At 33.8% G+C, this 16,766-nt stretch overlaps 1 protein-coding gene across 2 annotated transcripts in view; it reads right to left on the bottom strand.

Annotated features, from left to right (window-relative positions):
- Nucleotides 1-16,766, bottom strand: part of Ppp3ca (protein phosphatase 3 catalytic subunit alpha) — a 315,713-nt gene that overhangs the window by 27,070 nt on the left and 271,877 nt on the right. For both annotated transcript variants that reach the window (XM_047565696.1, XM_047565697.1), the window contains exons 9-10: nucleotides 12,758-12,883; nucleotides 10,311-10,385 (exon numbers count right to left, since the gene is read on the bottom strand). In XM_047565696.1, the coding sequence (XP_047421652.1) occupies nucleotides 10,311-10,385; nucleotides 12,758-12,883 (201 nt within the window). The remainder of the gene's footprint in view (nucleotides 1-10,310; nucleotides 10,386-12,757; nucleotides 12,884-16,766) is intronic.

Genomic DNA, 16,766 nt, shown 5'->3' with positions numbered 1-16,766 from the left:
ACCTTGAATATAGTTTACTGTGATGAGAATGATGAATGTGCTGCCAGAAACATGAGAAGTATGGATCTTTTTTTCTGATGGTATCAGTTTTCAGAAAGCTGACCTTACCCCTATCCTTTCTGCTGTGAAGAATTTTACATGCCCATTATCTCACAACACTCATGAGAGAACTTGTCCTAATCACAGAGAAATATATACATATGAAGCCCTTGCCTTCACTGAGAATAAAGACCTCTCAGTTTTGATGTCTTTCAAATAAATAACACATTAAGGTTCATAAAATACATGCTTATTTTCCTTCTTATTATGCAATGTGTTTTCTTATCTCATTAAATACTGTAAATATATTTATGCTTAGCTATTCAATAGCTCATATTTAGTATGTTGGCTAGTGCCATCATTAGTTGAAGAAAGGTTCTAATGCTAAAAAAAGTCAATTAATTTAAAAGGGTTAAATTATCTTACATTATGTTGTTCATGTATATCATACCATGTATAGAAATCAGCATTAAATATGTAGAATTTTCAAAGCTTTTTTTAAAAATTTGGGAATAATATTCTAATCGAGGCAAACATAATCTAATCAACTGCAATAAGGATATGGCTCTTTTCTAATATTTAGCTTATTCTGCAAAGTCTGAGCTTCCACATAACGTGAAAATCATGCCAGGTAATTAAGAAACACATTTGCACAATGTTGTGGCAGTATAAAATGTAAAGAAAGCAGGACTTTGAACGCCTGCACTACTGAAACAAAATGACAGGCCAGACTTGAAATGGATTACAACGTGATGGTTGAATAGGTACCTTGTTTGATAATCAAGGCTGCAAACATCAGTAGACTCAACTGTGATGAGAATCACATGACTCTGCCTTTCCAAGCCCAAGCATTTTCCAGGCATGTTTCTGTTTTAACAATACTGGCTATAATAATATGTTTCCCTTTTCAGGGGTAAGTGTTATAAAATAAAAGTAGTCATTTGTCTTATAAAGAATACAAAGTACAAATAAGAAATTTATACTGACAAAAATTATTTAGTTCCTACATTAAACAATGTAATACCAGGCAACTGAAAAAAAAAGTCAACAATAAAATGAGAAGATGATTAGAAAGACTTAAGAAAAATGCAGTCTTTTACAAAATGTAAAATATTTCTTTTTATGTTTTCCTTTAACCCTTATTCAATTATACAAGGAAAACTTATTATAAAAAGGTAAGAGAAGCTAGGACTGGTAAACTGAATACATCTTTGTGTGTAATTTTTGGAAAAAGTATAGAATATACAATTCTCACATGTTTATATTTTCTAAAACAGCAAAATACATAAAAATATTTTTTCTTGGACTTATCAGAAGTAGATGAATCCAAAAAAGTTGTCCTCCATCTTCTTCTTTTAGTTATCAAATACTTTATCCCAATTTTACCATAATCACTCCCTAAACATTCTAAATCTTCTATATGACTAGCATGTTTAAAATTGGTCTAATTCTTCTTCCCCTAGACTCTACAACAGATGAAGGAAGGGACTACATGTGCTTTTTTCACTACTGAATACACAGAAAAAAAAAAAGGCACTCTGTGAATATTTTTAATAAATAAATGGAAATAAAAATATAATATGTAAAATAAAAACATGTGATGTTAAAATTGAGGTACTCTGAATTTTATTTATTCATTTTCTTGTTTCTGATGATTTCAATTTTTTTTGCTTTTATAATAATAAAATAAATTTTGCTATTTGCCTTTTTTAATAACCTGATGTCTGATAACTATAGTCATTGTCTTTCTATTTCCTTTTCTGGTCATCCTCATAGATCACATTCCTTTTTCTGTACTGGGGGCGAATTTTTTAAGTAGCTGCTGCCTTAGTTGCTACTTTTTCCTGATTCTTGTATATTTTCTCTGATCAATCCTACTTTCTCTTTCACTTGCTTGTCTTTTTTCTCCTTAATTTTTGGATATTTCCTTCCACATCCACAATTTTGGAGACCTATTCACCCATAATAGATTTAGTTATGGTTTAATTCCAAGGTTCTGTCACCTGATCAGATTTTTTCCAATTTCCAAGACTCCATTTCCAAATGTTGTTTTGGCACTTCCAGAGTTACATGTTCATCCTTTCTACACAAACTCATGTCCCTAACAACTCCTCTTTTTCCTGAAAATCACCAGTTTTTCCATAAATGTTATCCTAGGTACATAGGTTTGAACCATCAAAATCGGCTCTCATTGCCATTGCCCTATGTCTAAGTCCTTTGGGTTTTAGGCTGTGAAGTCCTTAGAAAGCATTTTTTGAACAGCTCCTTTTGAATTTCTTTCTCACGTCCATCCTTGTTCAGCTCTAGGCAACTCCACTTGGAGATATTTTATTGAGTTCCTAAATCATATCTCTACTCATCCTTTTTTCAATGGAATTTGAACAAAGAATTTGAATGAAGCATTTTTCCAGGCAGCATTTTCTCAAATATGGCTTTTATTATGCTGTTTGTCTCCTGACCAACTTCAGGTTAGGCATCAACGTTCAGCCTTACCTTGAGTACTGAGGAATGAGTTGGCCTTCTATGAAATAAGACCTCTTAAACTGTGAGCCCTCAAATAAACTTTTCCTCCTCCTCCTCAAAAAAAAAAAAAAAAAATGGACTAAATAAGAATCAGATCACCTTCATGCTGCTCAGGGGGCTTTTTTATTATTGTTATTTTGTGTCTATATCTCTATTTTTATTTCTACTTTAAATTTTATTATATTATCTGGGATGGGGGTCTAGTTCAGTGGTATTGGCCTACCATGTATACAGATCTGGGTTTGATCCCTATTAATACAAAATCAATAAATAATACTTAAAATTAAATATATTCCCACTAAATTGTCAATTACCATGGGGATATAACTTTGTTTTTGTTTCTTTCAGACTGGGAACCTGAAATACAGGATGATAAAATGAGTTTCTCTGAGAAAGCAGTAATTACAGCCACAAGAAGAGCTCTAAACTAATAGCTCTTTGTGCTTCCAGATGCACAAAGCAGAGGGAATTTTCCGGGACAAAATTTTCAGCCTTAATTCATTCACTCCACTTACACTTTTAAACTAACCAATCACATTTAGATGTTGTCAATATTTGTCAAAGATAATTACTTGATTTTGGCAGGAATTCCTTTACTCTTAGGGTCCCAACGTATTTCTGCATGAGAGTTAATGTGTTAAGTGCTTTTTCAGTAGGTCAAACATTTGTCATGGCAAATAAACATACTTTTGGTACTTATTACTTATGGTAACATAACCAAACCCCTACAGAGGCACTTATCATGCACCAATAAGATGCCATGTTAGTCCTACTAATTCTCAGTGTTGTACTTTAAAAAGTTCTCTGTGACTTTTTAAAGCTAGACAGAACTAAATGGTGAGACACTCTGGAATCTGTGATATTAGATATGAAGAATTACCTAATAACTTAAAGCAAGATAATTTTCTTGTATATGATTCAGATGGCTTTGCAAAAAAGGCTTGCAAAAATCGGCTCCAATCCCATATTCAAAACTTTCCTGTGGTTAACATTAGGAAAAGACAAAAATGTGGACAAAGGATAAGAGTTCTACCATGTGGTTTTGCTCTTTAGTTGAAATCAGAGACATAAATTCTAACTCAATATTTTCTTTCCAGTGCAGGCTGAATTATATTTGGCTTGCAATATATTACTTTTATTATTTTTTTTTCTTTCCTTTCTTATTCTGCAGGATTTTAGTTTCACCTGCACAACTTTTTTTGGTTAGTGAGACTTATTACATATCAAAGTCTCAAACATAACTTATGTTATTAAAAAAAAAAAAAAAACTGGTCTCAGATTCTATGACTTTAGGAACTAAAACAAAGTCCCAGATAAATACATATTCCTCACAAAATCATCGCCAGGTTTCTAATGCTTACTGCTAATTCAGATTTCCTTACTGTAATTATAAACAAAGAAACTTTGTGATGAAGATGGCTTCAATCCTGTCAGCTTTTCCCCTACTTTGGGATCTTTTCCTATTTCTTGGTTTAAAATGAGCTTTCTTCATTAATGAGGATCAACTACCTAATGAGATTCACCTACTTGTGTTTCTTTCTTCTCTAAAATGTCCTGGTGAACAACAACTCTAAATTGAAACCAGACTGTGATTTTATCATCCAAAATCAGAAGTGGAAACAGGAAACAAAGACCCCAATATGTATAAATTTGATCAGCAGAAGACATTCACTGGCATTAAACTACTTCCAAACTTTACAAGATAACAGAAGTTTTGCATTTTATTTTCAACATAAAAAAAAAAAACCCACAGGTCAATTTGAAACAGCGACTCTATCAAATTCCTTCATTTGTAAGGCAGAAACTAATGAGAGAATCATGATGCAGTTTCAGTGTAGCAGAAGACTATGTGAGCCAGAGGACTTTCTGTATGCTCAGATATAGCTAAATTTTTAACATGATAAAACACTTCACTTCGTGGAGTAGGTTGAGGTTGAACAAGTAGAATTAACCTATTTCATATGCACTGAGGTTCATATCTAGGAATAGTGCTACAATCCATTTCTTTAAAAAATATTTACATAATATTCTACAAAACATTTAACAAAACAGACTAAAAAGTATATTATGTTTGATTACTAGTTTACTAGGCCTTTTTTTTTTTTTTTTTTTTTTTTTTTTTGCATCTGGTTGGTTTTCTGTAGTCTCAGGTGGTGGAAAGCTCAAGAGTCTGAGAACCAGGCAGATGTTAGCTTGAACTGCACCTGTTACTTTACCAGCTCTATGAACTCAGGCTTTATATTTGCTGAGTCTCACTTCAGATGTAAAAAAGGGACAATAAAAAAAACCTGCTTTGAAGATTACAGATAATATGTTGCCTAATAAAATATCTAAGAAGCTTAAAATAAATGACAGTAATTTCCATTTTTCATTGACCAAAAAGGTCAAATTACTAAGGTGTAAACAACTTATAATGATGCCCAACACATAAACGTTAGTTGCTGTCATCTTTACATATCATGCTGGTTAAATGCTGAAGGGAAGCTGACAGATGCTGAGAGGAATGAGGAGAATCCCTATTTGCTATAGGCTTACAGACAGTAAGAAGTCAACCTAATAAAAAAAACGATGGATTGTAAAGGTCCTATTACCTTGGACTTTTTAGTTGACAACAGATATGGGACAACTTTTGAGAAGGGCTTGATAAATGACTCACCAGGAGGTGGCCCCACTTAAAATAAGCAGTAACTTAAGGAAGAGCATTAATTAAGTCCTTTGATGTCCGCGGACTCCTGTTTGCACCTGTGCAGCTAACAGGAGGAGCCTGGTAGGCAGGAGCAGAGGGCCAGGCCCTGGTGGCAGGCTGCAGACTGCTCATAGGAAGGGCAGAGTGGAAGAACTAGAACTTTATCATCAGGTTGGAAATAACACTACAAAAAAAAGTATTTTGAAACATGTTCTCAATAAATGGTATTTCCAAAAGGAGTCAGATTTGTGGGAAGCTCAAAGTGTTCTTGGAGTACTTTCGAAGTAACTGACAGATTTTTGTCATGTTGAATAAAGTGCTAGGACTCTTCCTCATTGCTCACCTCAAAATGTACAATATACTAAGCTGAATACACTTTTAACTTAAAAAAATGTGTTTTTCCCCCTTTAATGGGCACATTTATAAGATTTAAGCTCAAATATCAATCTCATTTAGAGGTCCTATCTTCGAAATCGGAGGGCAGCATCTGCTGGCCTTGACTTTAACCTATTTCAGACTCAGAATCTGGAAATCCTTAACAGTTTAACTGGACATGCTCTTAAACTGCCATCTATTTAAGTGCTGGCAGATAACACTGTACTAATGCTAGGAAATTCTGGATGTTCTTTATATGTTTTATTTCTAGTAGTTTCCAAATTTCACGGAGAGGCGTCTTGGGTTCTATTATCACTCTATTTAGAGAGGAGAAAACAATTCACAAAGGGCAAAAATAGAGTCTAAGATTTTTTTCCCCATAGAAACAGTTTCTTCTCAATCATAATATATTTTTAGATGCATATGGAGCCTGTCCTTGTTAAATGTAGTTTTTCTTTTTCAGTTCCTTGAGGTTCTTTTTCTGGGAAACTTGAATCCAGTGTTTCCAATGGAAACCAGGGCCTGCAGTGCTAGCAAATGCTGAAGAGTCCAATCAGTCAGAGACCTTCTCTTTTCAATTGTCTCTTTCCTTCTGCCCACCATAACACACATACACTGAAGACATAAAACAAGAGATCAAGGGAATGTGTCTTTAGCCTATCTAAGGGATACAAACCAACAAATTTCAAACAAGAGAATAGGAATAAAAAAATCACATACTACTTGTCAAACAAAATCTATGTCCAAGAGACAGAAAACCAAATAATGCCATCTACCTGTCCTAGAAAGTATGTAGCTTCCCTAAGAAGCCTCCTTCTTCTCATCCCCAAACTGATAATGGTTATATATAGAAAGGTAGAACTTTGAATATGTCTTAGATAATTTTTAAGTATCCTGTATTAATATTGTTTAAAATTATTAAACAGTACTCATATCCTAAATGCAAGTAGTGAAAATGACCTGTATTCAAGCAAAAGAAACTGTTCAGAAAGAGGAAGAACTGCTGATATTTAAGTTGAAAGAAATGGACCACTGAAGAAAGCTGAAAAAAGTAAAGGACATAGTTCTCATGTGTCCCAGCTGGCAAGACTGGGATAGATCCTCTGAACCATTTGCCTCCCTGCACTTGGATAGGGCAGAATGATACTTCTCTGCAGGACTGACCTCAGATCTTAGGATAGTGGAGTGTGCTTAGAAAGAAACAATTCTTTAATGAGTTTTGAAAAAGGAAATAACACTCAGATAAGTAGAATTAACAGATTTCAAGTCACAGTAGCTGATGAGCAACATTGATTGGAGGTAATTATTATTATTATTATTTTTTATTTTAAAGCAAAGTCACAAGATATATCCTTTCATGTAAGTGACTAAAAGGTAGGGAAAGAGAGATGACTAGAAGTGAAGTAGACACAGAGCTAGTCTTGGTAATGTTTATCTGCAGGAATAACCTGTGCCATTAAAATGTACAGGGACTTGGAGCTGCAGTACCTGACACATAATAGACAGTCAGTACATATTCGCTGAGTGAATTGGTTAAAAAATAATTACCAACATATATAGGCCTACATAGTCTTATACTATATTATTACTCTTACATTCTTATTTTTCATACCTATATATTCTGCAAACATTCTTATATATTATATTCTTAAATATTCTTATATTCTTGTTCTACATACGTATGTATTCTTATTCTACATTATTATTGCCTATATTTATGAATACTGGCCAATGGATTTGACTAAATGGGAAATTTGTTAGGGGAGTGTTATGGTTTAGAAGTGAGGTATTCCCCAAAAGCTCACATGTGAGACAATGTAAGAAGGTTCAGAGGAGAAAAGATTGGGTTTTGAGAATCTTAACCCAATCAGTGAATTAATCCCTGATGGGATTAACTGAGTGTCAACTGGAGGCAGGAAGGTTGTAGCTGAAGGAGGTGGGAATTTGGGCGTGGCTTTGGGGTATCTGTATCTGGATAGTGGAATCTCTCTCTTTGCTCTCTGATGATGCAAGTTGCTTCCCTCTGTTACACTCTTCCACCATGATGTTTTGTCTCGCCTCGAGCCCCAAAGAATAGAGCCAGTCTTCTATGGACTGACCTCTGAAACTGTGAGCCCTCAAATAAACTTTTCTTCCTAAAATTGTTCTGGTCAGATCCTTTTAGTCACAGCATCAAAAAAGCTGACTAAAACAGGGAAGTATTCCTATATTAATGGCAAACAATCTTAATTTTGAGGATATCAGTGATCAGAATACAATACTGCAAAGTAAAACAACTTGGTGTGCTAACCACTTTGAACTGAGGGACACTGGAAAAGCCTCAGAATCAAGGTCTTTCTGACCTTCTCCCATCCTGCTCTCTCTCATCCTTTCTTCCCTGAAGATGTAAAACAGAACTGCTCTCCCCCAAGGCAAGCTATAAAATCTAGCAATTTTACTGTCTCCTTTCTCCTTTAGAGACCCTCATTCCAAAGGGGTCTTGCCATGTATGCAGGAGAAAGGAATCTGAAGGAATCCAGGAACAATCTGAACAGGTGGACTTTGTTAGGTTTTCCCCTCAGTCATTATCATTTGACCAAACCCTTTTGTCCAGTCACATTTTTATATGCTGCCCATGCTTCACTGGACCTCAGCCTAAAAACAGGCAGTTTTCCTTGGCTTTCTAGGTCTTTATTTCTGATGGCTCCCATGGAACACAAAACTTTGCTTAAATAAATATGTTATGATTTTCTTTTGTTGACTTGACTCTTGTAGGACTGTTGGCTGTGACCCTCACGATGGGTGAGCAGGGCTATCATACCTATCCACCTTTACAGGGTAAAAGGAACAGTGAACAGCAACTACTGGAAAATGTTGACGTTAGTGTTCTTCCCTTAGGAAAAAAGTTTCTGCCACTGTGAAAATATTATCTTTTATGTGATAACACTATCTGGGAAAAAGTTAAAAAGAACAAATAAAAATTTTTTTTACAAAGTTAACTATAGCAAACTTGGCTAAAACATGAAACATGTAGAATCTAGATGAAATGCAAAATGTCCACTCATTTTCTATAAATTTCAAAATATATCAACAGATTTGCTTAAGTTTTTACAACTATTCTTATTATTAATTTCAATATAGTAAAACTTTATTTCTTATCTCCATTTCCTCTTTCCTTCCCTATATTGCACATCCCCATGCCCTTGAAATATGGTATATGCTTCAAAAATAGTACATGAGAACAAATAATGAAGACAAGAAAAGTTACAGAAAGGAGGATAAATATGATATGTTAGGAATAAACTGAAAAATTTATATGCATTTATGTATATAGAATATATAACTGCATGGATTTTACTTAATTTTTATTTTATTTTTAAAATTTATTTATTTAATTTTATTAATTTTTATTTTGTTTATTTATTTAATTTAATTTAAATTGAATTTTATTTATTTATTTCTTTAGGATGTATTAATATAACTGCATGGATTTTACTTTATTTTATTTTTTTCTGAAGCTTTCAGTATTTTGTATTTAAAGCTTTGACTGGCATTAAGACCAAGTAAATATTAAATCAGGTCACTCTGATACTAACTTTCAGAAAGGGCCACGTTCTCTTTCCATTTTACCTACATGCAATTTTTAATGGCATGCTATCTGTTTAAATTCACCATAGTATCTAGTTTACCTCTGCCACCTTCACTTTATTTGTCCTATTTTATAGACATGGTCTGTTTACACATCCTTAACCAGACTGTAACCTCTTTAACAAATAGTCTCGAAGGCATCCTAGAACCCTGAGTGCCCTACACAGAGGAGGAACTTACTAAATATTTTTGAAAATGAAATTCACTCTCCCACAAGCCAACTCTACATTGTTGGTTATTTCCATTCATTTCGGGGTGCTTCTGTAAGGCCCAGAGAAATTTTTTCCCTTCATTTTTAACCTCGTGGATCTTTATCTTTTGTAGAAAATGTATACTCTTTCAGGATAACTGAATACCAAATAGAATCTTTAAAAACAAATACAATGGAAAACCTCTCATTGATTTTTCATACTTATAATTACAGATATGAAAAAATATTGGGATTGACATAAGTGCTAATATGTAAATGCCATCTTTTATCATAGACATCAAAATGTGAATAACTGACAGGAACAATCCCACTAAAGGACACAGTAAAAAATTGCCCAGTTGATGGTAATATCTGCCAGAAAATAAAGAATGACATCTTTTTTTAAGGAGCCAAAAAAAGTCATTTAGCAACATGAGTTACAGAAAGATGGTTCTTACCAATACTGGGGATTAAACCAAGGGTTTACCAATGAGCTACATTCCCGATCCTTTTTCTTTTCCAATGCTTTATTTTGAGATAGGGTCTCACTACATTGTGAGAGTCTGGCCTCAAATTATAATCCTTCCTGAGTAGCTGGGATTATAGATGTACCAGCTGACAGATGGTTTTAAAAGCAGTTTACTATTTCAACAATGTCTTCAAAACAATGGGACAATTCTCTCATGGTTTTGTTTCCTACATTTTTTTTAAAGAAAATAGAAAATAAAATTATATTTTTCAATCGCAATAGTATGTTGAGATTTAAACATAATCAAAATCCAGAAATGTATGATTAGGGTGAGCCAAGTATTATGAATTGCCAAGAATTACCTGGCAAATAGCATTAGTACAAAGGCTTGGGCTTCTTACCATCAAATCCATCTTCTTCTGACCCCAGTTCATCATCTGAGCAGATGTTGAGGACATTTACCAGCATCTCAGTCACTGGATAGGAAAGAAAAGAAAAGAAAATACAGATTTTGTTTTAAGTTTAATTATTACTCTGATATTGTTAATCAGCAAGTTTAGTAATAACATCTCTTAGTGTACAAAATCTCCTGCAAAGTAGATTATATAAAATCCACATCATAAAAGACAACAGGTTTTGTGATTCTATGTAGACTGTATGTTTATCAAATTATTATCTCATCCCTATGAAATATACTGGTAATATTTATCAGCTAAAGGTCAACAGAAAGTGGATAAGTCAAATATATGGATGTGAATAGCATACAAATCTGTGAAGGAGCAAGTGGTTATTTTTGAATTTCTTATTTATTTGCAAAATGATTCTGTATGACTTACATTAGATTACAAACTTCTGTTCAATAGGGACTAAGTAAATGTTAGATTTCTCTTTTTAAGATTTTTTACTCCCCCAGAGAGCCCAGTACAATGACATGTGTGTGGTTTTGTATTTAATAACATTTGTAGATTGATGAATTAATACATTTGAAGTTATTTTTGGAAACATATATCGTCAAGAAGAATGTTAGAAAATATTCAAAAATGGATTTAAAATAACTTAGGTAGGTATAGTTTAATCAGAAATTTAATTAAATAGATTACATCAGGCTTACTAAAATAAAAATACTATACACATACTCAGGAAAGTAGTGCTGTATTATTCTTAAACTAATGTGAATGGTATTACATTTAATATTTTTTGAAATTAGGTTGAGTTTCTATGTATTTATTTATTTACTGGGGATTGAGCCTGGGCGATTTACCATCGAGCTACATCCTCAGATCACACCCTGCTCCCGCCTTTTTTGAGACAGGGTCTCTCTAAATTGTCCATTCTGATCTCCAATTTGCAATCCTCTGCCTCAGCTTCCTGACTCACTGGGATTACATGTGTGTGCCACCAACCTGGCAAAGTTGAGTTTTATCATACATATGAAGAGACACTTACACACTAATTCTTGAAAAACTACTTTTAAAAGTAATATGGTATTTTAAAAAACGTTCTTGAAGAAGTAAAACTTCAGTGGAGCCAATGTTAATGCAATTTCAGTTTCAGAATCAGTGTGTTGTTTTATAATACATGCTCAAAATTTGAATAGTAAATGGAAACCATCCAACTCAAGTGTATTCAAGGGCACTCAGTAGTTATCAGAATTTAAGTTGCTTTAATTTCCAGAGGATCCAAGAGACAATTTTATCATGCGCTACAATTTGAGGAATGCAAGAAAGCATCCAATGTAGTACTAGCGGGACACTGAAAAAGTACTTGTGACTTATTTTGGTTTCCAAAGGGTAGACTTCTTCACTGACCACTCACAATTTGGTTCTTGGACATTGAAAAGAAAAAAAAATCAAATACTATGGGGTTTCAGAAAAATGCATAGCTTTTCTCTAAAACCTCCCCACAGCTTGCCATTTTTGTGAAATATGTGGAAACTCTTTATTACAAACCCCTTTGTATTCTCATGAGCTACATGAGAAGAGGCATTAGGAATGATCTAGTCTGTCACTATGAGCCCTTGTGACTAAAAGTTCATGGATGCAGGCCTTCCCTTGAAATTTTTTCTGCAGTTTAGGTCAAAACATAAAAGTAAAACAAAAAAAGGAAAGAAGGAAGGAAGAAAGGGAGGGAGGGAGAGGGGGAAGATAGGAAGGACAGGAGTCAGAGAGGAGGAAAAGAGAGAAGAAGGGAGGAAATAAGAAAGTAAAATTCAATTTCTGAAAAATTGAGTCAAGGTAATACACAAGTTTTTAAATGCAAATTTCTCTCCCTGTTTTCTACCTTGTAACATGTTAACACTCAGAATTGCTCTTTTTAGTTGTTGTTTTAGGAGTTGTCCTTCAAAATATGGTAGCCACTAAGTGTTACCAGTACCATGATCATTACTCACATCAGGAATGTAACAAAAGTATGTCTACCCTTACCTTTTAATTTGACAGGTAATTTCTAAAATAAAATATTCTTTTGAAATTACAGTACAAAGGAGTAAGGAATAAGAGAGACATTATTACTTGAAACCAGCTAAAGATATACATATATCTGTTATTTTTAAGTTATATTATTCTAAGGAGATTTTATGAATTCTCCTAATATTTCTAATGAATTCCTATGAATTCCTATGAATTCTCCTAATACATTCCTCATTTCCTGTTAACCCACTCATTATATATTGTTGATATATACACAGTGACACACTTTTGAATCTCTTCTCTCATGGCATAGCTTGCCATTTTACTGGTTAGACCAAAGGATTTCTGTTTCTGAATATTTCCTGTTAAAACAGAACAAATCTCCTCTCCTTCCTTCCCAAGTCATCTGGTTAAGAACCTCTCAAGATTGCACAACACACCTTTTTCCCCAACAAATGGCAGGGACCAAGTGAACACGTCCATGAAATTCGGAAGCCAGTATGGATGGGGAGAGCAGTTGAATTGCCTGATATTCATAACGTTGTTCTCATACTTCAATACTGCAGCTAAAAATGACAGAAAAAAAGATGTTAGATTCACAGCACGCTTCTGCTTCTATACATGGTTTAGTTGATCAAGAAAACTCAATTATTTGAGTTTCCTCAAACCAAATACCTTAATCAATCCTGAGTGTTGAAAGTATTTATGGACTTAAGCTTTATGCACTATAATGTGAATACACAATATGTGAATAGTAAATATGAGGCAGCATTATACTTTGACAAATATTAAACAGTTAATAACATATTGTCAGAAATTGTAACAAGCCCCTCTTGCAGCCAAGAACATTCTACTCTTATTTAATACCTGATGACAAGAATAAAGGTGGCACAGCTAAGTTAATTAGAAATAATTTAATAATCTTCTCAAATATTTGGATTGAATTTCTCTTCAAAACAAAACAAAAAAAAACCAAAAAACACAACACACCTTTTTGTCCAGGAGAACTCACAATAGTTGTACAAAATAGTTTAAATTAGATTACTTTTCTGACTTAATAAAATGTTTTTGGATTTAATCTCACTTAAAATAATATGCTGCTGACTTTACCCTTGACTTCTGAAAAAAGACACAGCATGGATGACTTGCAATATTAAACCTGCATGCTTCACTCAGCTTCCTGTGGTTGGGTTAGAAACACACTCAGATGTTTTGGCTGGAGAGATTCTAAGGGGATGACTAGTTAACTGGCCACTGTTGAATGGGTTAAGAAATTCAGTCTACAGCCATCCTGAACCACTGTGAGCACTTTCAGTAAAGGTAAAGCCACCTTTTTTAACAGAACCACCCATTATGTGGTTGGACAATATTAACTTGTGTGATAATCTCAGGTCGAAAGATACAGAATCAATATATTTCTGTTTCTGAACGACAGTCTTTTAAAAATTAAAAGTGATAGTCTCCTATCATACCTGAGAGTTGGCAATATTTTACTTTTATTATTGTATCACAACATGACTATATTACATAAAGAGAAATGAACAGATCCTACATGATGTAAAATAAACTTTTTTGTTTGCTTAATGGTTAAATATATTAAAAAATCATTTCATTTTTTAATTTGTAAGTTGACTTTTATATGAGGATACCTGCATGAGATTATAGGTAATAGAACACAGATAGCCATGAAAATCTACTTATTAAAAAGGTATTGTTTATTGAGCTTGAGATTGTACATTAATTACTTCTTACATAATGGTACCTTTTACAGTGATTTCAAAAATGAATTTGCTCTCCGACCTGGAATGTTTGCTTAACCTCTGAATGACCAAATCTCCCCCATGGCTTGGTGCCAGGCCCAACCCTATCTTCTCAGTGAAATCCTTTCTGGTTTATTCTGGTGGATGAATTCCAAAAGCACTTGACTGATACCTCCATACTGCATTTATCATTTGGCTTTGATCACAGGTCTCCTATGTACCCATGTTCCTTCTCCCACTGTCTTTAAGGACTAGTACCACACAACAGCCTTTATAGTCTTTATTTCTCATGTACCACCTCACTCAGAGCCAATGCTCAGAAGGTAGAGACAAATCTTGATATTTTCCCTACAATATTTTTCAAGTCAACTATTCCGAATCCCTTTGACCCTCTTTCATGTGAGATAGTTTCTTGGTACTTTTCATCACCCTGTTCATCTCTGATTTGGATGCTTGCCAGACTGGCAATGCCTCTGTGAAACTGATGCCCAGTGTGCACATAATCCTTCAGGTGGGCTGGATCTGCATGGAGTATGGCAACGATATATAGTTTTCTGTGAGTTGGCTACTACATGCATCATACAGCAGCCTGATGACATGGTGATGTTTTCAGTAGCTTCCAGTTAACCAAGCTCATACTTGTGAACAATAAGGGCTTTGCTTTGAATTATATTCCTGGTTGATGACAGTGGTTCCAGGGAACATAGAATCACAGACACTTTGGGAAAGACATTCAGCTACTACAGTCAACATCAATATGAAGGGAGTCTTTCTCTTTTCCTTGTGGAACCAAGAATCCTGCATATATTTCTGGAATTGATTCTCTTTTACATTATTCTATAATTTATATGTTATATGTCATTTGGCCTAGGGATACATTGATATGGTATTAAAAACAAGGAAAATGAAAAAAATTATGGCAAATAATTATATCAGTTATATAATATAATTATATAATTACTATTATTCTGATTTTGGGGACAGGAAAGACAAAGTATTTCTAATGTCTGTCAAGTTCTATCTCAGTCCTAGTTCCATGCAAAAGGTCTACTACTTTTGAATATTGCATATTTATGGCAGGTAAATATCCTCATACATTCAAAAGAATCTTTAAAGGTGCTAAGTTTTCAAAGAGTAATTTCACCTCTAAGTTTTATTAACATGTAAACAAAACATATCTATTAATGTTTTTATTAACATTGGTGATGTGGCAGGAAGAAAAGAAAAGAAATACAGTCTGTCCTCTGTATCTAGGGTTCTATATTCAGGGACTTGACTTGTATGGAAAATATTTGAAAAACAACAACAACTGTGTCTGAATCGCATATGTATGGACTTTTTTTCTAGTCATTATTCCCTAAGAAATTCAGTATAAGAACTCTTTACCTGGCACTTACATTAAATTAAGTATAATAAGTGATAGAGATGATTTAAAGTACAAAGGAGGATACACATAGGATACATGCAAATATGATGCCATTCTATAATAAGGGATTTGAGCATCTGTGGATTTGGGTGTCCACAGAGGGTCCTGGAGCCAATCACTAGTGGGTAACAAGGCAGGACTGTGTTATAATGAACAGTGACCTGAAGAACAGAGAGAGGCCTTATTATAAACTGTCATTTAATCCTCACAATAAATCTGAGATGCAGAGGTACCTGTCTCTTATGTCACAGATAAAGGAAGTGGGGTGACAAATGAAGAAACTTGCTTAAGATCATGCAACCAGTAACTGGCTGATCTCACCCACACTTCAACTCAGCTTTTCCTGACACCAAATTCACTCCCTTTCACCATTTCCTGCTGTCTTTTATAAATCATAAATGTATGATTTTAGTTCTACTATTATACTAATTTTACTTTGAATGTGGAATTCATAATTAAAGAGGTTTTGGTTTTTGGTAAATTACATATTTGAGTGAAATGGGGTAGACATTCAGAAATGAAGGTGGGGCATTTCCAAGAGATTAAACAGAAGTTCTGTTTGGTAGCTGGTGAGATAAAAGTGATCATTCATTCTACATTGGTTCAACACAATTTATTTGAGTATCTACTGATACAGTAAATACTGTGTTCAGGTTTTATTTTTTCCTACTGATAACAGAAATAATATATTTTAGAAGTAGCTACATTTACTGAGCATCTACTATATACCAGGTGCTACATTTGGCCCTTTACAAACTTGATCACAAATCTTCAAATATTTCTCAAAAGCAGTTATCATCTGCATTTAGAAAATATGCCAAAAGAGAGATTAAATTCATTTCCCAAATTCACACTGCATAGGAATCAGAAAAACTCAGTTTTGGCCTGAATCTAAAGTTGCTGCTTTTTCTAGTATATGATATGTACCCACTCTAACAAGAAATCATTCTATATCTATCAAGTTTTCGACATAGATTTTTCTTCTTTCCTGTTTAGCTTCTTTACAAAAGAGCACTGAACTGGAAGGCCAGGAGTCCAGGTTACTAGATGGATTTTGTCTAATTACTAACCAAGCTCACTTAAGGTCCTTAAGTTAGGTCTCAGCTCCCTCATATGTATTATAAGGAATAATTTTTTATAATATTTTAGAATTTATATGATCTCTTTTCCATTTGAATGCTGCTAACAAACTTCTAGAAGAAAAACCTCATCATTAACACAATGACAGATTAATATTCTCAGTAATTTTACATGTTATTATTA

This window comes from Sciurus carolinensis, chromosome 10 (assembly GCF_902686445.1).
Source record: "Sciurus carolinensis chromosome 10, mSciCar1.2, whole genome shotgun sequence".
Classification (NCBI taxonomy): domain Eukaryota; kingdom Metazoa; phylum Chordata; class Mammalia; order Rodentia; family Sciuridae; genus Sciurus; species Sciurus carolinensis.
The sequence above is the reverse complement of the archived record's forward strand: the minus strand, read 5'-3'. Positions and strand labels throughout refer to the sequence as shown.